The sequence below is a fragment of the Sinohyriopsis cumingii genome, unplaced genomic scaffold (assembly GCF_028554795.1).
Source record: "Sinohyriopsis cumingii isolate HCF-2022 unplaced genomic scaffold, ASM2855479v2 utg001196l, whole genome shotgun sequence".
NCBI classification, from domain to species: domain Eukaryota; kingdom Metazoa; phylum Mollusca; class Bivalvia; order Unionida; family Unionidae; genus Sinohyriopsis; species Sinohyriopsis cumingii.
The window spans coordinates 126,704-145,680 of NW_028315971.1; the positions used below are offsets into that span (position 1 = coordinate 126,704).

Sequence of the window (18,977 nt, forward strand, 5' to 3'; positions counted from 1 at the left end):
TGTTTTGAGGTCATAACTTGATTAGAAAAAGAACAAAAATTATTTCTCAAAATTGGCAATTTTTTTGGTCATGGTCATTTCGAGCCATATAGGTATTTGATTTATTAATGAAAATACGTTAATTTTGTTTAACTTTCGCTGCGACTTGTTTTTTGTATTTTTATGCATTTCAATATTCACTGACTGTTGTCTCTGTACTATAACAGCTAAAGGTCACCAGTAAATTAATAGTCACAAAAAAAATTTAAAAAAATATTTTCTTTTAATTCCTGCCGATACAAAATTATATTAATCAGCAAAATTCATATATTACCCTCAGTCAATTACTCTTCTGTAGTTGAAAAAAATCCTTGCTGCAGCCTCATCTAAGCCAATACTCTCAAAACATAGTAGTAGTGGTAGTAGTAGTAGTGGTAGTAGTAGTAGTGATATTAGTTTATGGGTATGTGGTTTAAATGTGTTTGACAGTGAGAAATTTAGTTAATCGTGGCTTATATACTTTCATAAGGATGGTTGTAAATCTAAAAGTATTATAGATTGTACGTTGAAAGCGAATGTGAACATGAATTGCATTAACTAATTAGTTTCTGTACCTGTGTTACAATTTTATGGTCTTAAACTAAGTAGAAGGAAAAGAGACAAAAACAAATAAATTTTGTACAATTCAGCAAATAATTTCTTTCATTTGAATACAAAGTGAAAATTTAAAAAGAACTTTCAATATTGTGAAATAAATTCCAAATAGTTCGAAAAGTCCTATCACAGGTCTAAATGTAGAAAGTTCCAATTGAATTCCAGCGGTATTCCAAATATATTCCAATATTGAATGGGCTGATGTGCCTGTAGTCTCAAATGTGCTAATGTGCCAGTACACTGGAATGTGATGATGCGCTAACATTATTTTAATGTATCTCAATAATATTTTCGAAAATGTTCTTGTTTGAATTCACTACAATTCTTAATAAATGTTCCAGTCCCAAATTTTTTTAAAGAACTTTGTAATTTCAGTGCATAATAATCTGAATAAATAGAAATAAAAAACCGAATACAACAATAAGGCTGATTCTGCGTGAAGGCAAGAATGAACAATCCTTCGGTAAAACCCCTCTACTTGACCTAGGTTGCAATTACCATTTTCTGAAATGGTCTGTCACGTAATGGAAATTTCCATTCTAGAAGTTTCTATGATCAGAATCAAGACCATAAACATGTTTACCTCCATTGATAGTGGCCTGAATATGTAATACACTCATAGAGAAATATTAGCTACGTATTATGTTGTCTACAAAATAAATGTCACTGGTCAGGTACATCATGAACTTGATTTTGGTCAAGGTCAAATACAAAATACACATGTATAAAATGTATGCTAGGAAAATCCAACAAATAATACAAAATTAAATATATAAATAACAAACTGTGATATCAGTTAGCATTTTGTGGGGAAAATCATAGATTTTTGTCCTTTTTTTCATTATCGATTGCCGATATAACACAATTGTTTCCATTACCGCTGTTTTATCCGGGAAACGTGTTATTTCTCTTAAAAAACAGGATCCTCCATATGTACTTCTTACATTTAGCAATACAAGAAAGTTAGATCGTCATTTTACCGGCATGAAAGTTAAAACGCAGATTGCACAATAATTAATTTTTTTTAGGTTTATCGGCATTTAAACGTATCATCTCTGATTGTCTTTTTTTGGTTGCTATGCGAGCGGAAAAGGAAAGCGTAAAAAGTTGAACGAAAACGAATGCGTACAATGTTCTGAACGTCAATATTATGTACCTACCCGTCTGTGGTACTGCATGTATATATTGAATCTGAAATATATGTAATAATAATATGCAATAATAATATACAATAATGTAAAATAATATCATGCTTTAACAATTATTAAATTGGAGACGTAAACGTAATCTAAAGTTTAGATTAACATCAAGTTCTTTTTAAAAACTACTGACAAATGTTTTCTCTAATAGTTACATAGAGTTCGGTAGTTTTGGATGCCGTATCGGATTTTTGTCCACTACTTGCGACTAACAAACAATCGTACTTGTAAGAAAAAACACGAGTCTGAAAATTATTATTGGTCACAATTTGACAATGTAACGGCATCTTCAGTTGCCGGACTCAGTCGATATTAATTAGAAACAAGGGTTAAAATAATGTGTTCAAGCTTGAAGCAGATGCTTCATGTTCCATAAAATAAGCAATCAATAGCGTTTGTATACAGTAAAGTTTATTATTTTTACTAAAGCACTCGATGCCCCTCTAAATCTACGCCTAACCCCTGGTGGTAGGGCTAATGCCTATATCCTCAGAGAAAAAAAAGGCTAAACGTGTGCAACATTTATTGACAGTCTTTGATGTGGAACAATCACACAATGATGTGAACTTTCTAGTGGCGTTCCATAACACAAGTCGAATTTATTCTTCGAAAACATGTTATGACAGAATGAAGAGATTACTTGATAAATGTCGAAATAAATTTATCCTCTTCTTTGAGTATGGAGTAATAATCTGATTGTAGAGGATGACAGTGAAAATTAAAAGGAAAATGACGTAGACAATGACCTAGACTTGGATAGATGCCAAATTCCTAAGATGCTCGAAAGAAAATGGGAATGCTAACTAGCAATATAAAAACATGTATTACATATTAACATAAAAGCTTGAGATCGGCGTGGGTAAAATAATAAAGTACAAGAGTAGTTATTTCTTTGTGTTTTTCTTTTCCTTTTTCCCTGTAGTTAGGCTGCTTTATTCTGGATAGCATTATTTCTCAGTGCCAAAATTTAAATACAGTATGTCTTGTTCTGTGGGTGTCACTCTTTGCGTCGGTGTGTCTTACGTGTATTTGTGTTTGTTATATTGTCTGATGAGGAAGACCATGTTTTTAGGTTGAAACGTGCACAAACTTTATTATTTACCTCGCGCTGATCTCTCTCTCTCATATATATATATATATATATATATATATATATATATATATATATATATATATATATATATATATATATATATATATATGTGTGTGTGTGTGTGTGTGTGTGTGTGTGTGTAAATTCTGTATACAATATTGACGCTCGTTCACCAATAGGACTTTATGCAGGACATAGGCCTTGCTTTCTAGAAATTTAATAGGTGAAAACTTGTGTGTGAAAACTGTATAGTTATAGTAACACAACAAAACATTGCATTGTTGGTAACATGTGAAATGCGTACCTTTAAAGATCAGTTACTCACCAATAAAAGAGCGCGGAGAAGGCTGTTGAGAGAAACCTGGTGCTTCCAATCCATCTAAGGAATAATAAGAAAATGGGTTTGTTTATTTTTTAATTTTTTTCTAAAAAATCGGCTGTGTTGGTTGTATAAGCTATTGTTAAACAAATGTGGTTTATCCTAAAATAAAACCGATCTATGTTACGTAGCATACGCCAAACTTGGATTAGGTAGTGTATAGTGAGTACCGAACCAGTTTCTCTCATTGAGGAGAAGCATGGAACAGATATAGGGGAAAAATACACCATTACACCAACTAGCTGTCAAATGTCTATGCAGACAAATGATGTATCGGGGGTCCAGTATTCCATGCTTAGCCCTGCTCCATCCCATCCTTGTCTCGTGAAAAAAATGGATTGTTAACAACCACGACGTATGGTATGATCCATATTCTAGCACAAGGTACTTTCTTACAATTAAAATCTGAACTGAAAGGTCAAACTATTCGTGGAACAGCATGTATCAGATAACATTAGATCAACGCAAAACATTTAATACAAATAACATAACTGTGTTCATTCATCAACGGGTGCTTCGTCTTTCCTGCAGAAAAAGCGACGATAGTATGAATAAGTGATTTTTATAGAATATTCGTCAAATTGTTAAAATATAAAATTAAGCGCTGCTCTGGGGTTCCGGGTTGCCTAGTGGTCTAAAGCGTTCGCCTTTACCGATCACAGCCATCTCGTTGGTTCGAGTCTTGGGCTTGGTTAATAAGGATATATGAGAAAATTTGCCAGTAGATTCCCAAGGGTCTGTTGTTCTTTCGGGGGTTTTGCCAGATTCTTCCTTCACAGGCTATACTGGCCGCTATGTATAGCTTTTATGTCCAATATAATTAGGATGACTAATTTAATGTTTATTATAAAATACGTTGGACAGACAACTAAACAACGCTTCTTTATAGTTAAAACGTTATATCAGTAAGAATGCACAAGTTGAAAATTCGTTTCAACACGACGAGATAGTATCTCTGTTAAAACATCTGGTTGTATTCTTCATGACGTATGGTGTTTTATAGCTGTTAGAAGAAAATCTACTTCGAGGACACACTAATAACCAAAAAAGCAAATTGCCAAAACTCGTATCCGTTATGCGATGCCTTTTAAAAAGAGAACTATTTACTCACCATTTGTGTAGATTTTCTTCCAACAAGTATCCGAAAAGAATTATAAAAACAATTCTATAGGTGTATGACACGGCATACGATTCCTTCCGCCATAGCAGACGAACAAATGGGCGGTGCTTTTTCAGTTAAAACTCATAGCGGGTGGGAACAATTTATCAACCATAACCTGTAGATTTCATCTTGACTGACGCCTAAGACATTCTAATAATGTTCAGTCACTGTGGAAAGCAACAATTAACCAGGCGTGTTGGTACAGTGTTTGGGTTCTGCCGCAGTAATATTCAATGCATGAACGGATTGTATCTAACCTTATGGGCATATTTTAATGCATATCCACTATTCTTATTTGGGTTGGCTCAGACCTGTTTTGTTGAGCTATCCATGACAAGCAGAAGTAAGCAGAAATTAAACTTTTTTTCCCCATCAATCTCTAAGACGTCACCAAGAAAAGAAAAATGTATATAATTGAATTTAGTGATTTGAAAAGGAAACACCCATCTTGACTCGTATAATTATTGTCATAGTTGAATGAACTTTTCTAGGTATATGTTTTATGGCAGTGGCTATGAATTTATGAATTTGAAACTGCTTTTAGTAAACTTATTTTTGCGGACATTATTTTCCTTGTTTCTCGATCTGATCTTTTATGACCAATGAGAAAATGTAAGAAAATGACAGGTCTATTCTAGAAAGAGTCACTACAAAAATTTATTACTGATCAAACATAGTTAAAAGGAAAGGGTTTCGCAGAAACTAGTACATTTACAGCACAAACTCACTTATTATATTTGTTGGAATGACCATACAATTTTCCAGTCAAAGAGGAGTACGTATTAAAAATTGCACAGATAGTCAATGTACTTGTAGAGGAGCAGCCAGCAAATAAACGGGCACATGCCATTTAACTGCGTTTTTGAACCCATGTTCTCAGACTCTTAGAATATTTTTCGGGATGCCTTTCCTCTTTAAGATTTAGAAATACAGGTATTTAAGATTTAAGTCTCAGTGATATGCAAATTTATTCCGTACATAAATCAAGATTCAACATGCTCAGTGAAAGATGCACCTGTTAATTTTAAATGACTGAGGAAAACAACATTTACATCTAAAATCTCTAATTTAAACTTTGCCTATGTGCAAGCTACGAGAGAGAGAGAGAGAGAGAGAGAGAGAGAGAGAATAAATAATAAGTGTTTCTTTAGTGAACTTGCATATAACCTGTACCTTCATATGCTATGACCTTGACTAAAACGTCAGTGGAACACACAACTATCCACGCAGAAGGGACATGAACACTAATGCATATTGTCGCCATAATATCTGGTACGATATCCTGCAGCAATATATGTGATACTGCCGAATTATCCCAAGACATATTGTACTGGGATGGTGACAATATATCGATGTAATAGCACTTTAAGGTGACGTATCACGTTATACATGAATTATACTTGAGAAAATAAAGAATACGCGGATCATGCTGCCTGTTCTTGGAAACATTAATGATTTCGGGACTGATATTATTATCCATCTGGTAGACATTAGTTATCAGTCCAGTTCTCTTACTAAGTAGAACAAGCCACCAGTCTCAGTAACAAAATATTGAGGGGCCCCGAGTGCCCAAGTGGTCTAAATCGCTCTCCGTTACTGCCATCTCTGCCATCTCACTTCTGTCTGCGTGGGTTCGAGTCTCGGATTCAGCCAATGTGGGCTTGTGAGAAAGCTTGCCAGTAGCTTCTCGTGGGTCGGTGGTTCTTTCCGGGGTTTTCCCGGATTCTTTCTCCACCATTAATACTAGCGGCCATGTATAGCCTATCATGTGCTGAAAAATGACGTCAAAGCCTTTAACAACAACAAAATATTGAAGTAACACAGCTATGCAAAATCGACAGAATCATTTTGAACATTTATATTCTTGTCAATACAAATACAGGTATGAAAAATGGTTTGTGAATTTAATGTCAAAACAGAAATAAAGTTTTCCTAAAACCAAAGTAGTAGACGAATTCTTAAACGCAGGATCCTCAGCTGCACTTAACGCCTTCATCTGGAAATATTTTCGGCTTAATTGTCAAATAATTACCAACACATTGTTCAATTAGTACCATGAAGAATTTTCAAAATGATCATTTTATATATATATATATATATATATATATATATATATATATATATATATATATATATATATATATATATATATATATATATATACACATACATACATACATACATATATACATACACACACACACATACACACATACATACACACACACACACATACATACATACATACATACATACATACATACATACATACATACAGACATTGCAGGCATAATAAAAGAAACGGACAGGGCAAGAGTTTGTATCGTCATACGTAGTTCTGTATCGCAGTATGTACTGTATCGCCAGCGAAATCTATAACACAGATCACGGTATATACAATATCACCCCATAAGTAACGAGATAAGCGTGTAATGTACATGCAAATATAACAATAATCAAAATCAATGATTGACGGACATATCCGCTCTCAGATATATTCATGGGAAACGAAGCATTTCATTGTATGCAGGAATTTAATATATATTTCCCTATGTTGCTATCAACTTTCCTATGTTGTTCAGCTGCGTGAAACCAAGCGAGCTGCTTGCATTATGATATTTTTCTATCTCTTATTATGTCTCCATAGGTACTAGATCAGGGTAAAAGAACGTCGAACATATGTTTCGACAGGACACAATAATTGCATCTAATATTGTTTGATAGTGTTTCTTAATATAAAGGGTCTTGACGTTATGCATAATGTCTTTGGTGCCACTGTTTTAAAGAGTTAGTTTAGTTTAGTTTTGTTTTACCTGGTCCTTTCCGTTTCTTTAACCTTGAGCCACACTATTTAACTTCGAGTATTAGCCGGGTACCCTATATTTTATTCCACATATATCGTGCTAAAGTAAGGACTTTACTGATGCTAAAGTACCAGACTGTAAACTTTTGTTGTGTGGCAAAAGAGATGATGTCGGTATATGATGTGATTATTACGTACAGGTGATGTTCTGAATGTTAATATATATATATATATATATATATATATATATATATATATATATATATATATATATATATATATATATATATATATCACACCAATAAATATGGCTTTAATACAAACTTATACCAGAAATTATGCCTACCGTACCGCAAACATTATTATGTGCGATAAAGGGAAGCATGCAAAATGAAATGAAATTTGGAAGAAGAAAAAAAATAAAACTTTAAGAATGCATTTATAAATAAGCATTGAATCTCAGACTCTGAAAACTATGCTATATGTTCAACAAGTGCTGATCGATATTTTGAATAAATCCTTTTTAATGAACAATAATCGTATGAACAATGCTGCAGTTGTTTTATATACTTATGGTTAGAACTGAAACAAATACACGAACATTCGAATTTGACTACCTTTTAGAGAATATTCGAAAGGAAAATAGGCATTCTGATATTCGAATGCTTAATCAGAAGGTTTTGATAGCATTTTATAACAGGAGCAATCAACGTGAAATGCAAACTACGTTGAATGAATTAGCTTGCAAGGGAACAACTTAAAACTTGCTAAATCACATCAAAATCACACTTCCACTCACAAAGTCTTCATAGTGTCAACATACAGAATAGTCACATAGCCATTTCCATTTATTCTTCTCTTGGAAAGGCAAGGTTTAAAGCTGACAGTTGATGCATGAATTGATATAGGGGTCATATCAGTGTCAACAAGGTATTCTATAGTAGCGATATACAAGTCAACATTGTATAATATAGTAGTCATATACAAGTCAACAAGGTATACTATACTAGTCATGTACAAGTCAACATTGTATAATATAGTGGTCATATACAAGTCAACAAGGTATACTATAGTAGTCATATACAAGTCAACATTGTATACTATAGTAGTCATATAAAAAGTCAACATTGTATACTATAGTGGTCGTCAAAGTCAGCATCATATAACATAGTGGTCATATCAAAATCAACATGGTATAATATAGTGGTCGTCAATGTCAACATCATATAACATAATGGTCATATCAAAATCAACATGGTATAATATAGTGGTCATATCAAAGTCATATCAAAGTCAACACGGTATAATGGTGGTTATATATATGTCATTAAAGCCTTTATGTATCAATCAACCAGAGTTCCGACAAATGTGTGAACTGTTCTAAGACATTCGTTCTGTTTAGAGTAGTTGCAGTGCAGACAACACAGCAAACTATTACAACTCCCCCCCCCCCCCCGACATCTTATCTTCACGATGTGTTGTCTCGTACTGAATGAAGTTCTTAACTCATTTAACAGCTACGGAATTACCAATATCCGTAAAATCTGACACTATACTTTTTCTTTAATTTCTTAAAAGTCAGTAATGCAGATTTGATGTCACCTTCGTATGCAAAGAATAAAAACATGGGCCAGTTAACTTTATTTTGGAACACAATATTTTAAGTTGTACTCTGTTTTTACCGTGCAGTGGAACAAAGTCATAGTCATCAGCACGCATTTAAATTTGTACATTGATTATTTCATCTTTATTTATTATAACTTGTTGAAAATGATGTAACTCTTGTTCTGAATTTACCTATGAAACAAAACAGTCTCTTTTCAAACTTTCTAAAGGAGTGGAAATAGTTCCCTAGCACCTTACCCAGGGAAAGGTTACATTGCACTGTTAACAAAAGCCACAAGACCGTTTTAGACCTACTGTAATGTGCATCCTGTATAACAGCTCAGAAAGATAGTTACAAGGTAGATCAAATATGGTGCTATTGTCTAGTTACCAATGCGCAGCACAAGTGTACGAATGTAGATCAAATGATTACTTAACCTGACCATGAAAGTGAAATCTAATATATAAGCACAATAAATGTATTTAGTAAGGGGCACCAGCAAATTTAAAAATGACAAAACGTATATTAACGTTTGTTTGGTACCATAACAAAGAAACAAACAAGCCAAACAAACAAAACAAACAAAACAAAACAAACAAACAAAACAAACAAACAAACAAAACAAACAAAATAAACAAACAAACAAACAAAACAAAACAAGCAGATATTGTAGCGGTATGACTGAAAAAAAATCGTTAAAGCTACGTTTAAAAAAATCTAAATCCAAAACAATATCCAATCATTGTGAGTTGAATGATACTATTAGAAGTAGCATCCAAACTTCTACTGTTGACTATGTCACACGATTGATATTGACCGTGCAACAAACAGTGTTATTTTCGATAACGAGAATCATCGAAAAAGGAAAATGAAATAATATCTGGAAAATGCAACTGGATGAACTTTTTTCAAATCATTGAAACTCTGACACATAATAAAGACATGAGAAATAAATTGTAAAACTATTGATACGTGTACAAGAACTTCATTTATTTTTACATATAGCTATAGTTTCAAACTTTTAGGAAGAAAATGTATTACTTAACTCGGACTGTGACGCTGAGAAATAAAAATTGTTATGAAGAAATGATATGAAAATCAAAGATTTTGACATTGCTAATATGAAGGGAACAATACTAAGTATAAGTTTCCATATATATTATTTGATGTTCACAATGATGCTTGTAGGGGTTGTTTTTGGGTGAGGTTGTTGTTGTTGTTGTTTTGGTATCTTTTAACCCCAATGATAATTTAACCATACAGTCGCATACAAGGCGTGATTGAAGTCGAGGAGAAACGTGTTTTCCCAAACTACGCATTATTCACGTTGGTAACCATTTAGGAAGATGGAATAACCCACAAATTATTCCGGTAGATGTCAGATGAAATCAGTGGTTAATCGCATCCGGGTTTCGCTCATTTGCCTTGATATGAGTGTTGATTTTGAAACCAAAAATTGTGTCCCGCCTCTGAAGAGATACACCCATGTTTATAGGCGAGAAGTAATAAACGCCCTTTGAATCAAAATATACCATAAGCACCGAAGCACTTATGTAGAGCGTACGTGCGTAGCAAACAAAGTAATAATAAACAGAAGGTGTGAATGTGTGATTTGAATTTTTAACGTAGCTTTAAAAAAAAATCAGTCATATTGCCACGATGTCTGCAGTGTGGCAGTTTATAGTAATGTCTAGCACTGGGTCATCATGCGGCAGACATGTGACATGATGTCCCACCAAGTCACATTATCCTGACACCAGGCCGACCAGACCTAACCCTAACCTCTTAAGTAATAAACAGAAGGAATGCCTGATTAATTTCCCCGTCAATTAAAATGTAATTGACTACAAAATGAACGCTTGCTTTGTGTGACAGAACAAATTTTGAAGACAAAATACCATTCTGCTTCTTAATGTCACTGACAGGTAACAAAATAAGAAAGCAACAAAGTCATAACTTACGTTTCTCCTACGGGGCCCCGAGTGGCCGAGTGGTCTAAAGCGCCCTCCGTCACGGATCACTGCCATCTCACCTCTGTCTGCGTGGGTTCGAGTCTCGGGCTCGGCCAATATGGATATGTGAGAAGGCTTGCCGGTAGCTTCGCGTGGGTCGGTGGTTCTTTCCGGGGTTTTCCCTGGTTCTTCCTCCACCATTAATACCGGCCGCCATGCATAGCCTATCTTGTACTGAAAAATGGCGTTAAACCCCATAACAACAATAACAACGTTTCTCCTACAGTGCATACCATGCTTAAACTTCAAACACGTTTCTTAAAGCTCCACATCTCGGTAAAACATGATTTCAAAAGAATTAAGTCGCAGGTTCAGTGAGAATATCATTCTTTAACCTAATTTACAATTGTTTTCTCAAACAATAGGAATACTTATGACTTGAATGCTCCTAAAATAGCTCCAATGATTTTTCGGGCAGAAAATCTATTAATATATTATTGATCAAAGGATAAAGAATAATCCTTGATGTTCGACATAATTTTTATACATACATACATACATACATACATACATACATACATACATACATAATTCATGCCCACTCATGGCCATCATCATTACAGTGCATGTTGGTGTTATTGTTATCGATATTTGTAAGACACATATCTTTCCTTCTAAGCTTATTTTCCTGACGAGTATTAAACATTTATAACATTGAAAACTGAGAAAGAAATATGTTTCTGTTGATGACTTCAATAGATATCGACTTCTGGCAACAAATGTGCAATTCTGACGTCAGACAACACAGGCCGGTCAAAACCTTAGTTATGCTAGGAAAAACCCAATATTATCTCTAAAATAACAAATGTTTATTATGATTTGCAATTACCAGACCGTAATGAAAGTTATTAGCCATCGCAAACAAACTGGGATTTATATTTGCAGCAAGAAGTGGCTTTCAATGTCTGACAGAGAAAAGGGTTGCCGTATTTGATTGGTGGACGTCAGAGGATTTTCACCTTGTATCTTTCATTAGAAAAGTTAATATCCTTAGACTGTGTTTCGATCATTGTCTGGAGAGTATACATAAGATTTTTGGAAGAGTAAATATTTGGTCAGTTCTATCGTTCAGTTCATTTCGTTCATTTCGTGACGAAATGTGATGCATTGTCTAAATAAAAAATTCATTAAAACAGAAGAAAACTATGTGATTGATAATAAAAATGAAGATACTTGCCGAATTTACATGGTTCACGAATAATCAACACAATTTGCATAAATTCTTTATTCTCACTCTTCTTTAATCAATCATCGTACTAAAATAACCAACGTCATCTGGAGATTTCTGTATACTGGGTGATCTTTAATCAATAATCACTCATGAATAGCCAACATCAACTAGGTACTTTTGTATGCCAAGGTTATACCTCAGTAAAGACAACGCATGATAGTCTATAAAGAATTTCATTGTGTTATTAAGTCTTAATGTATTTCAGATAAAGAAGTTTGCAGTTGGAATCCTGCTCTCAGGATATTTTTGTGCTCTATATTTAGCTCATGTGTTCTCTCTTCACGATTCATTCATTCATTCGATTATATTGCTTAATAGAGTACAGTGATCATGAAACTAAATCGGTACCAGAGCAATGCTGTGAGACTACTTTAGATTACACGGCATTTTAAAGACGATGCTCCTCAAATCTCCTGAGAAAGAAGCCTCTATGATCGCAGCTAGAATACTTTTGAACATTCATGCCCTTGTAATTAGGGACTCCCATGACATTTAAATTAAGATGTTTAATTGAAGTGACTAATCGAGATCCGGACTGACTTTACGTAATACCAAGGCGACAACCCTCCCAATTCACTATAATAAAGGAAGATAGAGCATATAAGGTGGTCCAACACCCAAGACCATCAGGGCCCGCCGTACAAAGTGCCAAACCAATAAACAACTTTAGGAAAGAAAGACCTCAAATTAGCATCTATAAAGTGGTCTAAAACACCAACGACCATCAGGCCCAGCAGCAGAAGGCTGCAAATGAAACAAAGATAATTTAGACACGTAAGACCCTAAAAACCGAATCCTACATATATGGTGGTCTCAAAAGTCCAAGACCATCAGGACCAGCCACACAAGGTGGCAAACTTCACTAAAAACTGTCACCTAAGATACCTCTCCTAAGCGAAATTCTAATTCAAAACAGCACAGTTTTGTTTTTCAAAATTGAGTAGGACGACAATTTGGACCCCATACCCTCAAATCTAGGAGCACCAACATGTGACCTTGGATCCGCCTTTCCACCATCTCCTCCCGCCACGGCCACACGTCAAAAACAAATAGTGTGCAGTGCACGCCCTTATTACTATTGGAAATTCAGTACCAACATATGAGTGTGTGCTGAGTCCATTTACAATCATGCATACCTAAACGCAGCTAAGTAGTGGCGGCTGAATAGGCTGAGTGTGTGCTGGGTCTATTCCCACTCGCCTTCAAGCCCTCCATTCAGACAGTTACGGACTAATCTTAGTCCCACTGCCTGACGGCTTCAATTAAACAGTGCTCCTTGAGCACATAGAATCATGGAGGAAGTGGCTCTAATTCCTTTCCCCAGGAGCAATTAAATAGCCTACCTTGTAGGAATAAAACAGTGATACATGCACGGATGTGCAAAAACCAATTAAATCTAAATTAAGTAAGTACTTTTTCTAGAAGCGGGGCGGTACATACAAGCTCCAAAGCTGGCTGACGCCCGGGATCGCAAAGAGCAAAGTGTGCAATTCGACTGACTCTTGCTAAATAAGACAGGATCAAAACCGACATCCTGCATAATAGATCAACCGATTCTATAATAAGTTCCATTGAAGCTAGTCAAACTAGTCCAGAATCGAGTAGAATGTCTGCAATGAATAAAAACAGAATTATCGTCAAAAGCGTCAGAACCTTATCTAATACATATTTATAAAGGTACATATTTTATAACATTATGAATCAATATTTTCTGCACTTGTTAATGACATTTAACCATATTCAAACAAAATCATTATTAAAAACAACAATCGTCATTCGGTTCTCTGAAAGTGCAGGTATACGTGACAATCAAGACTTGCAACAAGATTAACATGGCAGGGATGTTGAGTATAGAATGTTTAACAAGGAAGTGTGCCTATGAAAAATGAACATGGAAATTTTGATTATGTCATTGAATGATTGTTTGACATTTTGCAGATCAAATTTAGGCTGAAAAAAAGCGAAAATAAATACTGAATATCTGACAGTATTGCCATTTGACATTTCACTTACTTAAAAGAAAATCACACAAATAAATCTCGTAAATAAATTTACACTAGCAATTAATAAAAAAAACTATTGTGTCAAGGTAAAAATAGAGAGATCAGGTGCTCTTTGTCTATGCCATATAATCTATCTCAGATACTCCATGTCATCATGTAGATAGACCATCAAAAAAGAGTTTAAACGGACAAGTTAATTGGTTTAATATATGTCAGATACCAGTAGACGATATCAGAAAATTGGACAATTAATTTGATATATCCATAAATGAGTATGAAATATTGAATTCTGGAGACAGAGCTATAGAATAGTAGAATCTATGTTGGGGTTTGGATCGAGAAAGGAAATCCCAGTGAAGGAGATATATAAATAGTGGAACTCCGCGACTGGGATTTCCTTGTCTTGGTACAAACACCAAGATAGATTCCTTTTCTCACCCAATTTTTTTCCAACTACATTAAAATAACCCTGCATCTTTGAAAGGTATTTAGCAGACCCAAAACACAGTATTTATCAGGTACTTTTATTCCTTCTCACTCTATATAAAGGTCATCTGGTTTTGCAATCTTTTATAAAAAGCTGAATAATTATCTATGTAATCTAGCTATATATGCCGTTCTAAGAAAAGGAAAAAGAAAATTTAGAAAAAAATTATAATTATTATGTGTTGGAAGTATTGCGCAATGAGCGTCTCGAGCCACGTGCTTTTGTATATACGGTGCATTAAAACGAATATATTAATGAGGGCAACGGGTGAGCTGTCAACCCTAAGTACACTAGTTCTATACACAGAAAATAGAAACACAAAATCATTTGTATATTAGTACTGTATTATCACATTTAATCGATAGATGTCATATGGAATTGACAACAAACAATTAATATCTTTTATACGGTTAAGTTTTAACTTTCATCATTTCTAATTTGGAAATCGTTCTATAGTTGTTGTTGTTGTTGTTGTAGATTTTAACGCCATTTTTCAGCACAATATAGGATATACATGGCGGCCAATATTAATGGTGATGGAAGAACCCATGAAAACCCCGGAAAGAAACATCAATCCACGAGAAGCTACTGGCAATATTTTTCACATACCCACATTGGCCGAATCCGAGACTCGAACCCACGCCGACAGAGGTGAGATGGCAGTAATCCGTAACGGTGTGCGCTTTACACCACTCATTATCTTCTCGTGAGTCGTTGGTTCCTTCCAGTGTTGTCCCTGATTCTTCCTCCACCATTTATACTGGCCGCCATGTATATCCTATCTTGTGCTGAACAATGGCGTTAAATCATACAACAACAACAACCAGACTGAGATAGGAAAAGTAAGGTTCGCAAAACAGGTAGATTTCTCTGTCGCATGGGTGAGAAAAAAGACTGCATGACACCTGTTAAAGTAACTGAGACAGAGAAGGTAACACGCTTCAACCGATGCAACCCGATTTCATGTAGGCAGTATTAATGCTGTACATCTCAGGAGACGACACAATAGGGCAATCTACTTTGCAATATTAATTTTAAAAAATATATAAATTGGTGTTATCTTAAATTAATCAACATGAAATTTTTCTGTTTGACAGAAAAAGTTATAAATACACAAAAGGATATGTTACAGTGTTTACAACTAGATGGATACAATGCCTGAAAAAGGCACGGTTGTAATTTAAAAGAACTGGAGTTGAAATTTTAAGATAAAATAAATCTCTGAATCAAAGAAATGATATGCATGATGACTTTACTGTTTATTCAGATGAACATGATACCAACTGCAGTTATACCACCACCTGTCACCACCTGTCACCTCCTGTCACCACCTGTCACCACATATATTATTAGATTGTACTACCTTATTGGCTTTCATTTTGTTCACACAGCGTGATCTCAGCATTTAGAATTTTTTTAGACTTCACCTTTTACACGTTTTGCATTTACTTCTTTTGTGAAACCCTAAAACGAGACTAATAATAGACAAACTGAAAATAAAACATAATCCAGCAATTGACTTCTTTTGTAGATGACATAACGTCACCAAACCGGAAGGTGTCACTGACGATGATTTAGACATAGATCACGTTGTTCAGTTTTGATTGATACAGGTAAGAATGGCAATATTTCCACTCGATAAATACTAGATTTGTGGGTCTGAATTTGAGAGAAAGCCATCAGAGACAAATATAGAAGGGATATACAAAGTTTAGTCATTTTTATATGATCTCATTTATAACAATACAGAATGTTCTCTTTATTAAAGTCACCGTAACACATTTTTCAAGTGCACCATTTCACTTTATAACTTACACGTTTGATTCACTTCTTGTTTACATCTGGATTCAGGGGGGGAAAAAATCGCATGCGGTGTATGTGTAAACTCCTTCGCTTTCTGATATGATGGTGTCCCCTCATTGTACACGTAAATGTCTCCAGTTTAAGTACTAAACTTCGATCATCACTGGAATAGAGGTGTACTTTTGCTACATCATTAATTTATTCGAATATATTTTGTTGCTGATTGTCAACAAAATGACAAATGATTCATCACATACTTTATATTTCACAAATAAATACTTTTCAGTGTTCATTATTTTTTGTTTTCTACATATTTTAAACTTTGTACATGTTTTCTTGCCTGTCATATAGTGACAATAATAATGGATGCGTGATGAGTATTATTGTATACAACAGTTAGCTTTGGTAAAAGGGTAAATCATTTTTCCATTTTGAGAGATATACTTCCACATTATTGTCTTCAGATTTTTGTTAAATCTTTCAACATCTGATACATTTCGTCAAAGTTGAAAAGTATTAATATTTTCCTTTTCAAATAACCTATTAACATTTTTTTTGCAAAACTCTTACTTTACCCAACTGTACATTTTCTGATTGTCTCTGTTTTTCATCTCAGTTTGTTCGGTTTTACTTTTTGGCCCCAATCATATTTTGAGAAGATATATCAGCAAGGGGTGCACAACCTTTTCAGGCCAAGGACCGGATTGCATTTTCTAAGACCACTTGAGGGCCACAAACACATTTCTTTAATATAATTACTGTTCACGGGCCAAATTTCTGTGTTGTTTTAATTTGCCCTGAGGGCGGGAAAGAACTCGTTCGTGGTCCGGATGCTGCCCCCGGCTTGAGCACCCCTGGTCTAAGCTGTCAAAATTCTTTTGTATCCATCATTGTATTTTCGTATGCTTGCATGACATCACCCTCCAAACACTACTCCTCCAAGTGACTAACAAGCTCCTTTGCAAAACAATCGTCTTTTCACTGCGTGTATATATATGTAGTCTATATTTTCCATCATACTCTTTGAGCCAAAAAATCGTTGATCTCAAATTCTTCACTTCCCAGAATTTTTAAGTACAAATAGTTATTACTTGTTGGGACGAATCTTTCTAGAAACAACTTCTCCCTATAACGAATGCTCACTTTGGACTCTCATGATGTGACAAGCCAGTGGTAAAAAAAATTCAGCTAGAATATAAGCTTAAATCAAGACCGAGCGAAGAAAAACGTTGTCAAATACTCGTCGTGTCTATGGCCTGAAGTCGATGTTTCGTCTGTATTTCCCAGACAAGAGCTATTGGCATTAAAAGGGTTGTACAAAGAGGATTTTTTTTAAAAAATTGATTTTTATCCAATCAAATTAAGAAGCACACATTAACAATTCATATTTTTATCTTTGTATTTTTTTCTTCTGCTTTGTTTGTGTGCTTGATATACTTCACATTGGTACGATTAAGCTTTACGCAAAGCAAAGCCGTATTTCTGCTACCTATCACCAATTAGTACTCAAACCTTTCATTTACAGAAAAATTCATATATTTGATTACTAAACACTTTTAGGCGAGAATGTACCAAAGTCTTGTAATTAGAAATTTGACAAAGGTCATGTCACGAAACTAATCCACGCTACCATAAAGTACCCTGGATATGATACAGTATCAGGCATGTACCTAATTGGTTAATTACTCGGTTTGAGATATATCATCCCAAAACGTATGATCCATAATCGAAGGAATAACCAACAAAATCGGTATAAACTGTATACACAGACATAAATATAAAATAATAAATAGCCGAGATTGGTTTCAATACAATACTGTGCACCAGCACAATGCTCAGTGGCTGAACGCCAACGGTGTTGACAGTGAGTGTATGTGCGTTATCCAAGGGTAAGAGTATTACATGTAAACGCACAAATGCTGCGTTATGACCAACATCTCGTTAAAACGAATAATTTCAAGGGACAACAAATTGGTCAGGATACAGCAAATAAATACTGTATACTGAAAGGCTAGGGTATATATTATAGAAAGAAAAAGAGGTTCGGATGAACTCAAGTCACCGTAAACTAGAATGATATAAATATATATATTTTGGACTGTGGTTTGACTGCAAAATACACGTGTATTAACACACATTCCTCATCTCTCACAAGTCTGGCAATTTGATGTTGATCCATTACGGAGATGTTATTGACAATCCTACACTTTTAATTGCTTTCTAATCGTATCTCAGTAGTATAAGATAAGTAACTTCTGTCGCAGGGTGGATGTTTAGTAAAACAATAGCATTAGTAGATTGAATATGAGAAGATATGGAATAATCATATTTTGTGTATATATTTAAACCCCGAGGATATTTAAACTTAGACTGGAAGAGAAAATATAGAGACTAGCACTAAGTCGATTATGTTTAAGATACTAATAATCACTAGACAAAATCTGACCAAAAAAGTATATATAGTGTCAGTTAAACATAAAAGCTCCATTCTGACACAAGCATGGAACTTGGCCTTTCAATAGCTCACTGGTTTTTTGTTTTTTGTTTTTATGCCTGTTTTCAATGC

General features: G+C 34.5%; 1 protein-coding gene across 1 annotated transcript in view; it reads right to left on the minus strand.

Moving 5' to 3' along the window:
• Positions 1–4,632, minus strand: part of LOC149772720 (uncharacterized) — a 31,513-nt gene extending 26,881 nt beyond the window's left edge. The window contains exons 1-3 of the mRNA XM_089947435.1: positions 4,416–4,632; positions 3,251–3,304; positions 1,794–1,824 (exon numbers count right to left, since the gene is read on the minus strand). Coding sequence (XP_089803561.1) covers positions 1,794–1,824; positions 3,251–3,304; positions 4,416–4,418 — 88 coding nt within the window. The 5' untranslated portion in view covers positions 4,419–4,632. The remainder of the gene's footprint in view (positions 1–1,793; positions 1,825–3,250; positions 3,305–4,415) is intronic.
• Positions 4,633–18,977: the final 14,345 nt, after the last annotated feature.